The sequence below is a fragment of the Natrix helvetica genome (assembly GCF_964273705.1).
Source record: "Natrix helvetica genome assembly, chromosome: Z".
Lineage (NCBI taxonomy): Eukaryota > Metazoa > Chordata > Lepidosauria > Squamata > Natricidae > Natrix > Natrix helvetica.
This window is the reverse complement of record NC_138554.1, coordinates 69,576,217-69,591,770: the sequence shown is the minus strand read 5'-3', so window position 1 is coordinate 69,591,770 and position 15,554 is coordinate 69,576,217. Positions and strand designations below refer to the sequence as shown.

Genomic DNA, 15,554 nt, shown 5'->3' with positions numbered 1-15,554 from the left:
GTATTAATAGTCACAATTGAATCTCATGCATAATGGCTCATAGAATATTATATGCTTCTCAATTTATAAAATATGGCCTGTGCTTTACTTCTATAATAGAAGCTATTAATTCTGAAAAGGAAATTATACTGGTGTTAGGTATAAAAATGTTGTTAACTAAAAAATGTTAGGTACAAGGCTGTTAATAAGATTACTTGAACCATGTTTCTACAGATGAGACTGTTGGGATTGGCAAAACTACTTCTTTCATCCTTTTGGATCTCTGTAACTCACTGTCAGCACAAATATTGATGTTACACCTCTTAGTATTTACCAAATTTATCTGCACTTTCAGGAGGCTTAAGTGTTAGGACTTAGATTCCAGTTCAGAATTAATAATTGCCCTATGATGTCCTTTTATCAGATTTTTTACAAATAAGTCTAATGAAGAATATTAATTAATAATGTATATGAAGCAGTTGCAACAAGTATACCATATATAAAAATGTAATACTTTTTATTTACTTTTTTTCCAATAGAGACAGGGTTGTTAGCTACACACTGGGACGAAGGCTACCAACAGAACATGTCAGTGGCCAGCTACAGTTTAGATTTGAGATAAAGTCTTCAATTCATCCAGGTATTATTTATTTATTTATTTATTTATTTGTGTCCCACCTTTATTCCTTTTACAAATTACTAAAGACATTGAACATATCAACACACCTTCGTCCTCCTATTTTCCCATGATATTTTTTTTTTATCAAGTAGGCTTGGCTTCACTTAGGCCTTATTTAGCCTATTCACAAATTATGATTCATGTAACTTGAATTGGAATAGGAAACAAACAAGAAATGAATCAACAGATTGATAGGCTATGTGGAACTGAAGTTGATTTTCTTTTATTTTCCTCAGGCCTGAGAAGATAAATTGATGGTAGAGACTGAAGGAATCTTCTGTGTCATAATTGGATGATATGCTGTGTTTGGCTTTTCAAACTAATCATCAAGCAATTTTTAAGCAAAGTTTTGCCTCATAAATGTGCATTATAGATCATAAGAGATTCCTAGTTCTCCTAGGCGCTGCTTGGAGTGTCCAAGCACAGGTTAACTTCAGCTTGCTGTCCAAGGACTGAGTTCAAAAGATCGTGTAACCACGCCTCTTGCTCCCTTCAGAGGCTCAGTTTTAAAAAACTCAGTCGCCCTACAGGACGCTTTTTGGGGAGCTCCAGTCCTTGAGCAGCAGATTGGACTCTTGTGTTTTTGTGTTAGCTAGTGTAGTGTAGCCTTATAATTTGTTGTTTTTGTGTTAGTAGAGCTATTTCCCTAGTTTATTGTTTTCGGCTCCTGTTCTTCAAGAAATTATCAATTAACGCACGGATCACGCTGCCTGGAGCGTGGCTGGCTCTCGCCTGCCGCGATTACAGCAGCACCGCGGGGGACTCGCTTAGCGGCTGCTAGCAATCCTCTGGGGACAGGTAGGCAGTCAAGGTCCCCTAAAAGGAGTGGTAGGCGCCTCGGCCATCCCTCGGTATCGCTCCAGACATGTGGCAGCCATTTTGAAATCGCAAAATTGGCATGTTTTTCTTCTGAGCCGCTTTTCCTTGCCGCGCAACCTGTATTCAAAAGCAGATCGTCCCTGGAGGGCATTTTAAATATCGAGCCTAGCTCCGGGTCTCCATACAGGCCTCCCTCCTCCTCTGGACTCTTATCAGGCGGCCTCAGGGATTTTGGCCATTGCCAGGCCATTCTCTGTTTCTTGAAATAGCGCAGATCTGCAAGTGCCCTGATTACTTCAACAGGCGCCATTTTCCAGTGCCTCTGCCTCTAGCTGCGAAGTTGCCAACGTCTGAAGGCCTTTCCACCGCCTCAGCCGCAACTGTCCCTGCCAGTCATTGCAGCCACTCTCTCCCTGTGCCTCTCATCATGGCCAGTACTGTGACAGCTGAAGTGGATTCTCAAGCTGATCCCACCATCAGTAAGCGCAGCAGGCCCAATCCTGCTGCCAAGGGTGAGGGGGCTGGGTGCCCAGCAGAAGGGAAACACCCCAAGATTAAAAAAGTTTCCAAGGCAGCTGAAATAATGGACCAGAGGCACCAAAAGGCCCTGGAAAAGCAGTTCCAAAAGGCCCAATCAGCACAGCAACAGCCAGCAGCTCCCTCTCCACCCAGGGAGGATGGGGCACGTCCTCCCCTTCCCACCCCCAGCAAGAGGGATCTCCTTCTCTGGCAGCTGAGGATGATTTTGATTTTTTGCCCAATCCATCCAGGGCCTCTCTGGGGTCCCCCTGTCCTTCCCTGGCCAGGGATTCCATTGATGACATGGGTTCCATCAGAGGGGAGGACTCACTGCCCCCTTCTGAGGCCGACCTGAGCCTGCCTAGGACTCAGGAGCCACAGCTGACAAGAGAAATGCAAGATGTGGTCACTCGTACGATCTCCCAAGGAGGGCATCCACCAGTTGGCCTCTAAATTGCTCCCTCCAATGGCGAACCCTAGCAAGGGTCGAACTGTAAGATCTCAGGATCCACCAGCTAGGGAGGCCTCCCCGACTCCTACGGGGGTCAGTGAGGTGTCTGAGGGAGAGGAGGCGGAGCAGGATGCTCCGGACCTCTCAGAAGATGAGAATCCCGTACCTGACACGCCTGCCTTCTCAGGCTTATTCAAGCCCTCCATGTTTAGGGCTATCCTTACCAAGGCTTGGGCCTCTGCCACGCAAATGGGCCTCCCAGCCCCGGCACACACGCCCTCCTCTGATCAGGGTGCCAAAGATACCATTGGACCCCAGGATCCAGGAGCGGGGTTATTTAAGGAAACCTCTCCTCCCCTGGACCTGGTTCCAGCTCCTCAGTTGTTCCTTGACATCATTCAACGCCAGTGAGCCCAGCCGGGCACTATGGCTAACCCCAGTGGGATAGATAAGAAGCTTTATATCATGGAGTGTAGCCTAGAGGATCTCTTGAAGCTGCTCCAAGTGGGTGATCCCATTGTCTCTCTCACTTCCAATTCAGTACTTCCAGCTAACCTGCTGGAAGGCTTAAAAGCGGAGGACAAGAGGGCAGAAAAGGACTCCCACAAAACTCACCTGGCCGCTGCATGGGCCATGAGGGCCTCTTTCTCTTCCTCATACTTTAGCAGGGCTGCGCTCTTCTGGCTCCACAAACTGTTGTCCAGCCTACCAGCAGGGGACGCCAGAGCGAGGCAAGATGTTAATAAAATCATAGCTGCTGTTGAGTACTCGGCTGACGCTTCACTCAATGCCACAAAGTTCTCTTCCAGAGCCCTTGCCTCTAATGTGACCTCCCGCCGCCTGCTGTGGCTTCGCCACTGGCAGGCGGACATGAAAGCAAAGTGGAAGCTCACTTCCGCTGCTTTCAAAGGGGGGAAGCTGTTCAGGGAAGCCCTGGATTCAGTTTTAATTGAATCCAAGGACAAACGTAAGATCCTGCCTGCGGTCACAAAGAAACCGGACCGTAAGGGCCAGCCCTTTTGCAGGCAGCTCTTTCGGAGCTCAGAGCCCTCCACCTCCTCAGGGGGGATTTAGTCAACCTTACTCCCAACCTCAGGATCATCTCCAAGACAGATCCTCCTATAGGGACTAGAACAGGCGGCAGGGCAACCGTAGGCCCTTCCGTGGAGGGTATTCCAACCGCCCCTTTCGGAAGTCAAAGTGACCGGCTCTGGTCCTCTCCCATAGGCGGCTATCTCCAACTCTACACCGACCAATGGGAGGAGACCACGACGGACACTTCGATTCTGAATACTGTCCGTCACGGGTTGACCCTGGAATTCCTCTCCTTTCCTCCAAGGACCTTTGTCCGTTGTCCCACTCCCAAATCGGCCCACAAGTTCCAACTCATGAGGGCAGAGATAGATCATTTTCTGGAGATAGCGGCTATAGAGAGGGTCCCCAGAGACCAGGAGGGCAAGGGGTTCTAGTCCATCCTCTTCCTGGTTCCCAAATCCTCAGGAGGAGTAAGGGCAATACTGGACCTCAAGAAGCTCAACATCCATCTGGCATATAAGCGCTTCAAGATGCAGTCACTTCAGACCATTCTGGGCTGCATCAGGCAGGACGACCTCCTGACTTCCATCGACCTGAAGGAGGCATACCTGCATGTTCCAATCCATCCAGCGCACCGCAAATTCCTGAGGTTCCAGTTTGCCAACCAACACTTCGAGTACAGGGCCCTTCCCTTCGGCCTCTCGTCGGCCCCAAGAACATTCACCAAACTCCTAGCCACCATCGCTGCGCATCTTCGATCTCCCCCAGTAAGACTAGAATGCTACCTAGACGACATCCTCATCCACTCATCGTCCAGGGAGCAGGCCCAGAGGGATTTCAGTGTCACCATCCGAGTCCTCCAATGCCATGAGTTCTCAGTCAACCTCGACAAGAGCCACCTGACCCCCACCTTCAGAATCCAACATCTCGGCACGGTGATCGACTCCAGGAACTGCAAGGTCTTCCTCACACAGGAGAGAGTGGACAGCATCAGATCCCTCGTGAGAACCATCCATGCAACGAGGTCAGCATCCATCGTTTCTCTCTCCCAGTTACTGGGGAAACTAGTGTCATGCATATTGGTGGTACCGTGGGCGCGACTGCATACACGGGAACTCCAGTGGTTCCTTCTGCCGCTCCAGAGACGCAAGGCCAGCAACTCCAGGAGGGTGGTGCGTCTCCCTCCAAAGGTGGCATAATCTCTCAGGTGGTGGCAGACGGACGCCCTTCAAGGGACTGTTTCTTCAAGGAACCAGAGTGCCTGGTCATAACAATGGACGCCAACCTATTCGGTTGGGGGCGCTCATCTCCAGACTCACATTGTCCAGGGCTGGTGGTTGCAGGCGGAGCTCGCCCACAACATAAACTGGCTGGAGCTCCGGGCCTCCAGACTTGCCCTGCGTCACTTCCACCATCGCGTGAAAGACCGCGATGTGCTAATTCTAATCGACAACATCACCACGAAGGCTTACATCAACCACCAAGGTGGCATGCGTTCTCTGGCTCTGATTGCAGAGGCGGAGGCTCTGGGCTGTTGGGCGGAACGTCACCTAATCTCGCTATGGGCAGACCACATATCGGGGGAGGACAACGTGACTGCGGACTGGCTGAGCAGAACCACCATCCAGAATTCAGAGTGGCGTCTTCACCCAACTTTTTTCAGTCAACTGTCACAGAGATTCGGTCCCCCGAGGGTTGACCTCTTCGCTACCCCGGCCAACACACACCTTCCCCGGTTCTTCACCAGGTTCCATTGCCCCAGAGTGGAAGGGACGGACGCCTTTCGGTCTCACTGGCCCCCGGACTATTGAACACTTTTCCACCCCTACCACTAATTCCACTGGTGATCAGGAAAATTCTGGCAGAAAAGGCAGAAGTGTTGCTTGTGGCTTCACATTGGCCAAGGTGATCCTGGTTCGCCGACCTTGTCAGCTTGTCGGTGACTCAGCACTGGCGCATACCTCAGGAGCAGATCTCCCTCAGCCAAGGGGCCATTGAGCCTCCGGAGCCCCAGGTGCTGCAACTAGCTGTGTGGCACTTGAAGGGGGCCTCTTGAGACTCAGCAGATTCTCTGACAAGGTCATCCACACCATCCAGGTGTCCAGGCGCCCCTCCACTGTCAGGATCTACAAGGCAACTTGGTCTGCCTTCTCAACCTGGTGTAAAGCGCATCAGGTCATTACCTCCTCTGCAACCATTCCACAAATCCTAGACTTTCTACAGGAGGGCTTGGACAAGGGGCTTGCGCCTAACACCCTCCGGCGACAGACGGCTGCCTTGGCTACCATTCTGTCCACTGACTCTCAACTGCCTCTTAGTAGGCATCCACAGGTTCGTAGCTTCCTCAAGGGGGCTGCCAACCTCAGCCCACCTACAATCCACAGATACCCGACTTGGGAATTGTCTTTCGTTTTGCAGTCTGACTGCAGCCCCGTTTGAACCTCTTCGATCTGTCGGGCTGCACCACTTGACACTAAAGACGGCCTTTCTTATTGCCATCAGCTCGGCCCACAGGATTTCCGAGATAGCCGCCCTTTCAGTCAAAGACGACCTTTGCATTGTGCATTTGGACATGGTCATCCTCAGACTGGACTCAGCCTTTGTGCCAAAGGTCAACACCATCTTCCATAGAACACAGGAGGTGATCCTTCCGGACTTTTGCCCGTGTCCCAAGCACCCAAAGGAGCACGCGTGGCACAAACTGGATGTTCGCTGTGCTGTGCATATCTACATAAAACGAACTCCTTCCTTTCACAAGACAGGACACGTTCTTCATGTCCTTTCAGCCTGTCTCCATGGGCAAAAAGGTCACGTCTTCCACCATAGGGCGCTGGTTAAGAGCATGTATCAAGCTGGCCTATGAGCAACAAGCCAGACCGGTCCCTCCTCGCATTACAGCTCATTCAACGAGGAGTGCTGCAACCTCGGCTGCATGGGCCATGCAAGCACCCATCAAGGACATTTGCAGGGCCGTCACTTGGTCATCCTCATTCCCCTTCATGAGGAATTATAAGCTCGGCGTCTTTGCCTCGGCAGAGGCTTCATTTAGGAGAAGAGTTTTGCAATGGGTCATCGCAACGCCCACAGGCCTGGACAGTTCTTCTTCCCACCCTGGGACTGCATAGCTTGGGCATGTCCCATGCATGGACACTCCAAGCAGCACCTAGGAGAATGACCGTTGGCTTATCTGAATGGTCATTCTCTAGGCGCTGCGGGAGTGTCCAACCCCACCCAGTGGTAGACCCGCAGGGACGTGAGTTTCAATTCATGGACATAGAACAGTACCAGATGTATCTTCCTTCTGGGGCTTACTCTTCGTTTTTTAAAACTGAGCCTCTGAAGGGAGCAAGAGGCGTGGCTACACGATCTTTCGAACTCAGTCCTTGGGCAGCAAGCTGAAGTTAACCATGCTTGGACACTCCCGCAGCACCTAGAGAATGACCATTCAGGTAAGCCAACAGTCATTTTCTGCATGTTACTGAAATTCAGAACATCTCATAGCTGCATTCTATATTTAATTCTGCTTTGGATGTTTTGAATGATGCATCACAATTTCAAATGCTTTCTACATTTTAACTTTCAATCACAGCAAAATTTCAAATACTGTACTTAACCTGCTAATGCTGGTTGATAGAGTAGACCGAGTGCAGGACTCGAAGAGGGGAGACTAGAAATTAAAGGTCTGCTGAAGTCTGAAATTCACTTGGTAATTTTAAGAAGCCTCCGTCATTCTACTTGACTTCCTCCTAGACGTATTCTACAGACAAAAGATTAAAGAGGGCTATTTTCAAATTTAGAAAATTTTAAGTTTGATAGAGTTCATCAAAGGTCATTTCCCCTGTCCATGACTTACCTGATGGCTTAGCCATCATTTTGTTCACAGTGTACCATTCCAATAGTAGCATTAGGAAGAACCAATAGCTCATGTCAGTTTTGGAACCATTATGAAACATTTGGATGAAGAATGGAATGCAGATACCACATTCAGTTCTGTGTCATAAGATAGTAAGAGAATGCTAAATGATAAAATGGTAATAAATTACATATATGTATAATTATTTCTAGATTTCTAATTTATTAGGGTTTTGTGCCTTTCAAAAATGATTTGAAAGAAATTTTGTAGACCTGTGACCCTGAGACAATATCACTCTTGCCATTCATTAAAAATCTCCTTTTTTTTTTTTTGAAAACCTGGAATGGGGATCGGGTGTGGGGAGGGAGCCGTAACTGCTTTTAAATGAATTACTTGCGCAGAAATATGAAAAAGAAGTTGTTTAAGAAAAAGAAGTTTAAATGAATTATACTGTACACATGCTTACAGGAAATTCAGAAAAACATATTTTAATCATTTTCAAAAGATCACAGTCCTGTAATTTATATAGTTGAACATGGATGAATGAGCAAGAAGCAAAATCATGGCCCAGGATTTTAATCATAATCATCAGGGATTCTGTCTGTTTGCAAAAGAGGAAAAAATGGGACATAATTTATTTTAAATTTCACCATGTCTTGCGAAGTCAGTAATAAGATTGACTACACTCAGAAAATAAACATATACTTTGCATTCTGAGTCAACTTGGGGATTTTGTTGGCCTCTGTTTCTCATACATGCATATGAAAACAGAAATATCATTTTGCCTTAAGAATAATGCTGACCTTTATTACTCTTTTAATTAATTCCAAACATCTGAAAATAAATCCATTAAACTCTGTTTCTGTTTCTGAGTAGATATGTGTAAAATTACCTCATTAACCTTAATAGGTTGATATTTTACACATGGATCTATTTCTCTCTCTTCTTTTACATTTTTATAAAGAAAGCACATAAATTCAAAGTACAATGCTATGCATATCTACTCAGAATAAAATCCCATTGTATTCAATAACATTTATTCCAAGGTGAGTATATATAGGCTTCTAGCTTATTTGATAATTTATTCACTTGATCATGGATTCAGTTTTAAATAATAGAAAATTAATATCTTGCTTAATATTAAGCATTTTGGTCTATATATGATATTCCAAATTATTTGATTTGATTTTAATAAATGCATTTAATTCACTTGTTACTAAAATATATGAGGTGCAGCTTAATTCTGAGCTGTAATTAACAGATATTTGTAGATATTTAAGTTTTTTGAAGTGCCAGGCTATGTTATTTATACCCAATGTTACTTATATGTCATGTTTCTTTTCTTTTTGCTTCTAGCAGATGATGAAGAGGTCTCTATTGCTGCAGACCATGAATCAATTGAACTTCAAGAAAGCCCCATTAACACCTCAGCCTGCAACAGTATAGAGACCTCAGAAATTGCAGCTTCAGAAAAGCTAAATGAACGTCCACTACTGTGCATCAGTGTGGGCAACTCTGGAGCTGAAGAACCTACCTTGAGCTGCTCCTTCAAAGAAGAGCTAGCAGGATATAGAGAGAATGATGCTGTACCAGCAGACACAGTTAATCTCTTGGAATCTATCCCAGTGGAAATAATGCCTTCCCCAAGTGCTGTGGATTTCAGTGAACGACTACATTCGCTGGCATGCACTCCTCCAGAGTCTGAAGTTAGAGAAAACAACAAAGTTAATTCTGTTACTCAGGGAGATAGTGACATCTTTATCAGCATAGAAGCCTTATCTATTGATGAGGTGAGTGGGGATGCACAAGCTACCAAGGATTTAGAGAAGAATCAGGATGATGAAGGGGCTTCAGCCCAAGAGGACCAAGATGAGAATGATGATGAAAAGGAGAGCAAGCTACAACTAAGGATCATGGTGAAAAGAAAAAGCAGGCCTTGTTCCTTGCCTGTGTCAGAACTTGAAACAGTGATTGCATCTGCTTGTGGGGAGCCTGAGACTCCTCGTACACACTACATAAGAATACACAATCTCTTGCACAGTTTGCCTTCTGCCCAGTTGAGTAGTGATGATGGAGAAGGGGAGGAGGAACAACAAGGCAGTGTAATAGAGAATGACGAGGAACTGACAGTGAAGGAAGTATCTGAGAAAGATTTAGTTAGTGAGACTGAAACAGTGTTGGCTGAACCTCCTCAGGAAAACTTAGTAGAAGAGAACTTTGTCCGGGGAACTGTTCCATGCAGCACTTCCATTGAACACCTTGCTGATTTAAATGAACAAACATTGGATAATGAAGGGCCAAGAATTGAAAGTGACAGTGAACTGAGCCCTAGACCAAATGGTGACCCTGAGTATGAAGTGTGTGACACATCCTGTTATAGCACTTCTTGTTATAGCACTTCCTGCTACAGTACCTCCTGTTACAGCACTTCCTGTTATAGCACTTCTGGCCATGAGAGTGCCAACCGATTCTCAAGCCATACTAGGTTCTCTTCCATTGACAGTGCAAAGATTTCTGAGAGCACGGTTTTTTCTTCACAGGATGATGAAGAGGAGGAAAATAGTGCTTTTGAATCAGTGCCAGACTCAGGCCAAAGCCCTGAGTTGGACAGGGAACAGCTGGATAGCTCTGCCCATTGGCCTGAGGAATTGGTAGTTCCCGAAACAAATCTACAGGGAACTGCAGAAAATATAGAGTCTCCAGTAGCAGGCCCAAGCATCAGAAGAGAAGGTTAGATTTGAAGGAGGAGGAGACTTTGAATATCATAACTTAGGCAGAAATAATAAAGATCATATCATATAAAGGAACTTCTATTTAATGTAAGATATCAGATTTAAAAACCTACTTTTAAAAGCAGGTTTTGAATTTTGGGTATTGAATTTTCTTTTTTTATTGTGCTTTCATGATAATTTACATAGCAAATGAACTATCAAATGTATGGTGTGTAGAAAGTGAGAAATATATGGTTGCCACTTTGCAGTCCATGTTCTAAGCATTTATTATTGAGTATCAGGTGCTTCAGGTCACAAGATTTCTGTCTTATTTCTAAACATTTTTTTCAGCTCCATGAGTCCTTGTCTACTTTTTCTGTTAATGAATAATACACCTCATGTGATAAAGGACGAATTTAACCCTGGATTATAGAAGAAAATAATACCACCAAATTCAGAAATTTTCAAGTACAGATTGGCTGATTAGAATCACTAAGCTGTCCAATTTTATCTTTATTTCCTTTGTACTTAACAGTGACGTGCAGTCAGGTGAGGCAAGTGAGGCACAGTCTCCCCACTCTCATCAAGAAAAGAAAAGAAATGTAAAAGGAAAAAGCTGAGCTAGTTGCTGCCTCACTGTGGATGACTCTGCTTAACTGTTAAAAAAAGCCTCTAAAAAGTGCCCTCTACTATGAGGCAGGAGAACTGCATGCCTCCTCTACTCTGACTTTAGGCGTTTTATGATCACTCGAGCAGAGTTAAGCAAGGGTTAAAAGCCTAAAAATTCCTGACGTAGTTGAGGCACACAGTTCTCCTGCCTCATAGTAGAGGGCACTTTTTGGAGGCTTTTTTTAACAGTTAAGCAGAGTCATCCACGGAAGCCAGGCAAAGAGCCATGCTGTAGCACACACACTTTCCCCCAGCCTCTTTCTTTTGGAAGGCTCGGATCGGCTCCCCTCTGGCTTCTCTGCCTCTCCTCTCACCCCAGTCTGCCAGCAGGAGGTAAGTGGGTGGGCTTTATTGCATTCCAGGCATTTCCCACCCAGACAGCAGGTTGCATTTGCAATGGTGGAGGTGTTTGGGGAAGGCAGCAGGGGAATGGGGTGGGGTGGGGTGGGGTGGCAGAGGAGCTGCTTTCAAGCCACTGGAAAAGATATCCAATCCAACTTGTTTGTGTGTGTGTGTGTGTGTTTGTTTGAGAGTGAGTGAGAGAATGAAGGGGGTCGGAGAGATAGTCCAGTCCAACTTGTGTGTGTGTGTGTTTGAGAGAGGGGGAGGAAGGGAGAGAGAAACAAATGCTGTCCTTTTAAATCGGAACTGAGCATGCCTGGCTGTGGAATTGTGGGAGTTGAAGTCCACAAGTCTAAAAATATTTGAAACCCACCACTGTGTCAGTGCCTCACCAGCCATAAACCTCACCGCACATCACTCGTACTTAAATATATGTTTTTGTATGATATGTTCAAACATCACGGATATGCTGTATCGTCCTTTATTATGCTGGTGCCCTCCATGTGAAGCCACATAACACTCAGCAGTAGAGTCACTAGCGATGCTGACTGGAATTCTAAGTTAGAAACGTTAGTGCCAATTGAGGAAGATTACATTTATATCCTCACCTGGTATTTTAAATTGTTATGGGTTTACATGTGGGGATTTCACCCATCGATCCTCCAAAGATCTTTCTTTTGCTTTTATATTTCAGAACCCATCTGCTATATAAATATTTCTAGATTGTTAGTACACCAAACTGCTTTCAACTCTTATCATTCCCAAACCTTCATATCATATGTGTATCACAATGCATCTGCAATCAATGTGTGGCAACTTTGAATGAATATGCACTTCTGCATTTTCTTATCCATAGGTGATTGCCCTTTGCTCCATAATTCTCAGCCAATCAACCAGCTTCCTTCACTGAGACCTGATCACCATCAGTACCCAACTGTTGATGAGCCTCTCCCACCAAGTAAGATTCATATTTTATATTATTTGATTTAATTCCTCTAAAAGGTAAATATCAATATCTCCTGTACTTATACATCAAGCTCGCAAGAGTTAGGTTTGCTAAGATATAACCTGCCACCATCTGTCTTTTGTTTTTTCTTTTATGCCAGAAATACCTTTTTTAAACTAGGATTTTTGCTGCGTTTTTCCTTGATTCTATGCTGTTCTCATAATTACAGTTTATGATTTCTTCTCTTGTCATGTGTGTATTGGTGTATTTTTTAAAAACATTGTTTTGAACAATAGCAAAGTACCCGATAATTATTAGAGGAAATTTTTATCTATAGGACACGGTATTGTTTTTAAAAGGCAGTTCTAAAACATGGAAATAGAGAACAGACTGAAGCATTGGGTATGATTGAATGTACATTTTTCTTGCTTTTGAGAAAGTAGAATGACATGAGACTCAACTGTAAGTGAAAAATTACTTCTGCTTTCCCTTTAAGTCCATTTTATCTCATCAGTTCATGCTTTACAAATTTAGGTATGCATCAGCTGTATGAATTTTCCCCCAGATATCATAGTGCATTTAAGTCCAATTCATTTCAGAAAGCACATGAAGGCATCCTGATAAAATGTGGCTATGATGAGTTAAATCTTCAGTTGCTTTTCAAAGATGAAGAGGACAACTGTTCGAAGAGAATGCATTCTATACTGAGGATCCCACGAGATCCAAATTACCTCTTCATTTGAAGTTTGCCTATATCATCTTCAGACAGCAAACAGCATATAAATATGGATAGTTTAGACATTGAACCATCCATATTTCTTGTATGTTTTAATCCTTCTGCAAAATATGTATGCAAAATGAGTAAAGTAAAATCAATACTTGTAGTTAAAATTTTCCTAAAGTGTCCTGCATTAATAAATGTTGCCCACTAGAGGGCATGTTCTGATCTATAATACTCCACATCGTTGTCACCTTTAAGATTTGAATAATGACCTTTATAAATAATTCAGAGTCTTGTTATTAACCAACCTAATCATTGGATTTGATTGTGTTCTTGTTAATTTAATAAAAACCAAAAGAAATCTTCAGTCGTGCCACCATTTAATGCTCAGAAATTTCCACACTAAGGCCAAACATATATATATGTATTTGTGTTACAACCCCTGGTATGCCTAAATATGGGAGGAAGGTCACTACTCCCTCTTTCTGTCCTTCGGCTTATCACAGAAGACCATGCAGGCAGAAAACCATATTTTTATTTTTAATGTTGCCTTTTTATATTTGTGTTGCATTTGTACTGATAAATAAATAAAGGGAGACTAGTATAGATCTATTTCGAGCTAATTAGCTCTCATCAGCTAGCCATACCCTTACTGGGATTTGAACCCGGGCTGTATATATCTTAGGCAGGAGTCTTAGCCACTAAGCCACGGGCTCTCTTTCTTATCAGTTGAGCCAGGGAAATAGGTATGTATTTGTGTTACAACCCCTGGTATGCCTAAATATGGGAGGAAGGTCACTACTCCCTCTTTCTGTCCTTCGGCTTATCACAGAAGACAACACAAATATAAAAAGGCAACATTAAAAATAAAAATATGGTTTAATCTGGTGAATGTCGACATTCACCGGTGAAAGACCGAATATTTCATTACATTGTTTTACATTCGGACCTTCACCGGTGAATGTCGACATTCACATAGTCGCTTGGTGTATGTCCGAAAATACCCTTATCCTCTCGACACCCTTACCCTAATCCCCTTACCCTAATACCTCGGCTCCTCGCTTCCTTTTAAGCGTCTTCTATTCACGGAGTTTTTTTTTTTAAACCTGCGATCCTTAAGAAGACGCTTAAAAGGAAGCGAGGAGCCGAGGTATTAGGGTAAGGGGATTAGGGTAAGGGTGTCGAGAGGATAATGGTAATCCTCTCGACACCCTTACCCTAATCCCCTTACCCTAATACCTCGGCTCCTCGCTTCCTTTTAAGCGTCTTCTTAAGGATCGCAGGTTTTAAAAAAAAAACTCCGCGAATAGAAGACGCTTAAAAGGAAGCGAGGAGCCGAGGTATTAGGGTAAGGGGATTAGGGTAAGGGTGTTGAGAGGATAAGGGTAATCCTCTCAACACCCTTACCCTAATCCCCTTACCCTAATACCTCGGCTCCTCGCTTCCTTTTAAGCGTCTTCTTAAGGATCGCAGGTTTAAAAAAAACAAACTCTGCGAATAGAAGACGCTGAAAAGGAAGCGAGGAGCTGAGATATTAGGGTAAGGGGATTAGGGTAAGGGTGTCGAGAGGATAAGGGTATTTTCGGACATACACCAAGCGACTATGTGAATGTCGACATTCACCGGTGAAGGTCCGAATGTAAAACAATGTAATGAAATATTCGGTCTTTCACCGGTGAATGTCGACATTCACCAGATTTCGGTCTTTCACCGTAACATACATACATACATACATACATACATACATACATACATACATACATATATATATATATATATATATATATATATATGAATGACATGGCAACATCACCTAATAGACAAAAATGTCTTTCCTTTTAAATCTTTACCAAGCAGTTTGCATATCAGAACAAATTGTACTAGTGTTATTGTTTAAGAATGACATTTATTTATTTGCATATTTATATCTATTTTTATTATTTTCCCAAATAATTCAAAGTAGCAAACATATCCAACACACCGTCCTCCTCCTATTTTTCCCACAACAACAACCCATGAGATGGTTTGGGTTGAGAGAAAGTGACTGGCCCAGCTGGCTTTCAATGTCTAAAGCAGGATTTGAACTCATTGTCTCCTACTTTCTAGCCCGATGCCTTAACCACTAGACCAAACTGGCTGTCAGTATATTGTCATTGTTATTTAATAATTTGACACGTATTGAATTATTGCAAAATTTGGGATCCATGACTCCTGTGGGAATGAAATTTGGCAAATTTGAGGTGGTTTCAGTCCTGTCAGGCAGTCACATAACCCCTCAAAGGTTCAAAAGATCAGTCCCAGTGTAGTCTTGCAGAGGCCAGGTAAACCACTCCCAGCATTGGTTACCACAGAATAGTCAGCCATGGTCATGCCAGCAGGAAATCAGAAATTGTTCCCGCTCATACTGGGGTTTTGTTTCTTGTTTTGTTTTTGGTCCTTGATCATTCTGTTCTCTGGTTAGGTAAGGAAATATTTCAGAAATAATGACTCATGGGACATGGATTATCTAGGGTTATTTATTAACAAGAAAATAAAGAACTAATTAATTAGTTTCCATTATTATACCACCTTATTTCTTTGTTCCTTGTTTCTGAATATAGCTTTTTTTTCTTTAGTGGTTTATGCCTATTGAAAGCTTGCTGCACAAATTGTATTTTTTTCTTAATTTGATTTAAAATTATGTTGGAATAATGTTTAGTGGAATGATTTTTTAAATTCAGTTTTACATCTGCAATTTCAGCTCAATATTTAATATCTTATGTTTTGAATAGTGCTTCATAAACAATAAGTAGACTACACTTAAGCTGAGAGAACATTTATTTAAATTTGA

At 43.6% G+C, this 15,554-nt stretch overlaps 1 protein-coding gene across 6 annotated transcripts in view; it reads left to right on the top strand.

The window, feature by feature from the left end:
- The window catches only part of HECW1 (HECT, C2 and WW domain containing E3 ubiquitin protein ligase 1), a 236,427-nt gene that overhangs the window by 159,077 nt on the left and 61,796 nt on the right, over positions 1 to 15,554 (top strand). For 5 of the 6 annotated variants that reach the window (XM_081932568.1, XM_081932564.1, XM_081932566.1 and 2 more), the window contains 3 exons: positions 519 to 619; positions 8,692 to 10,065; positions 11,914 to 12,015. In XM_081932568.1, coding sequence (XP_081788694.1) covers positions 519 to 619; positions 8,692 to 10,065; positions 11,914 to 12,015 — 1,577 coding nt within the window. The remainder of the gene's footprint in view (positions 1 to 518; positions 620 to 8,691; positions 10,066 to 11,913; positions 12,016 to 15,554) is intronic. The other variant, XM_081932565.1, reaches the window with a different exon arrangement.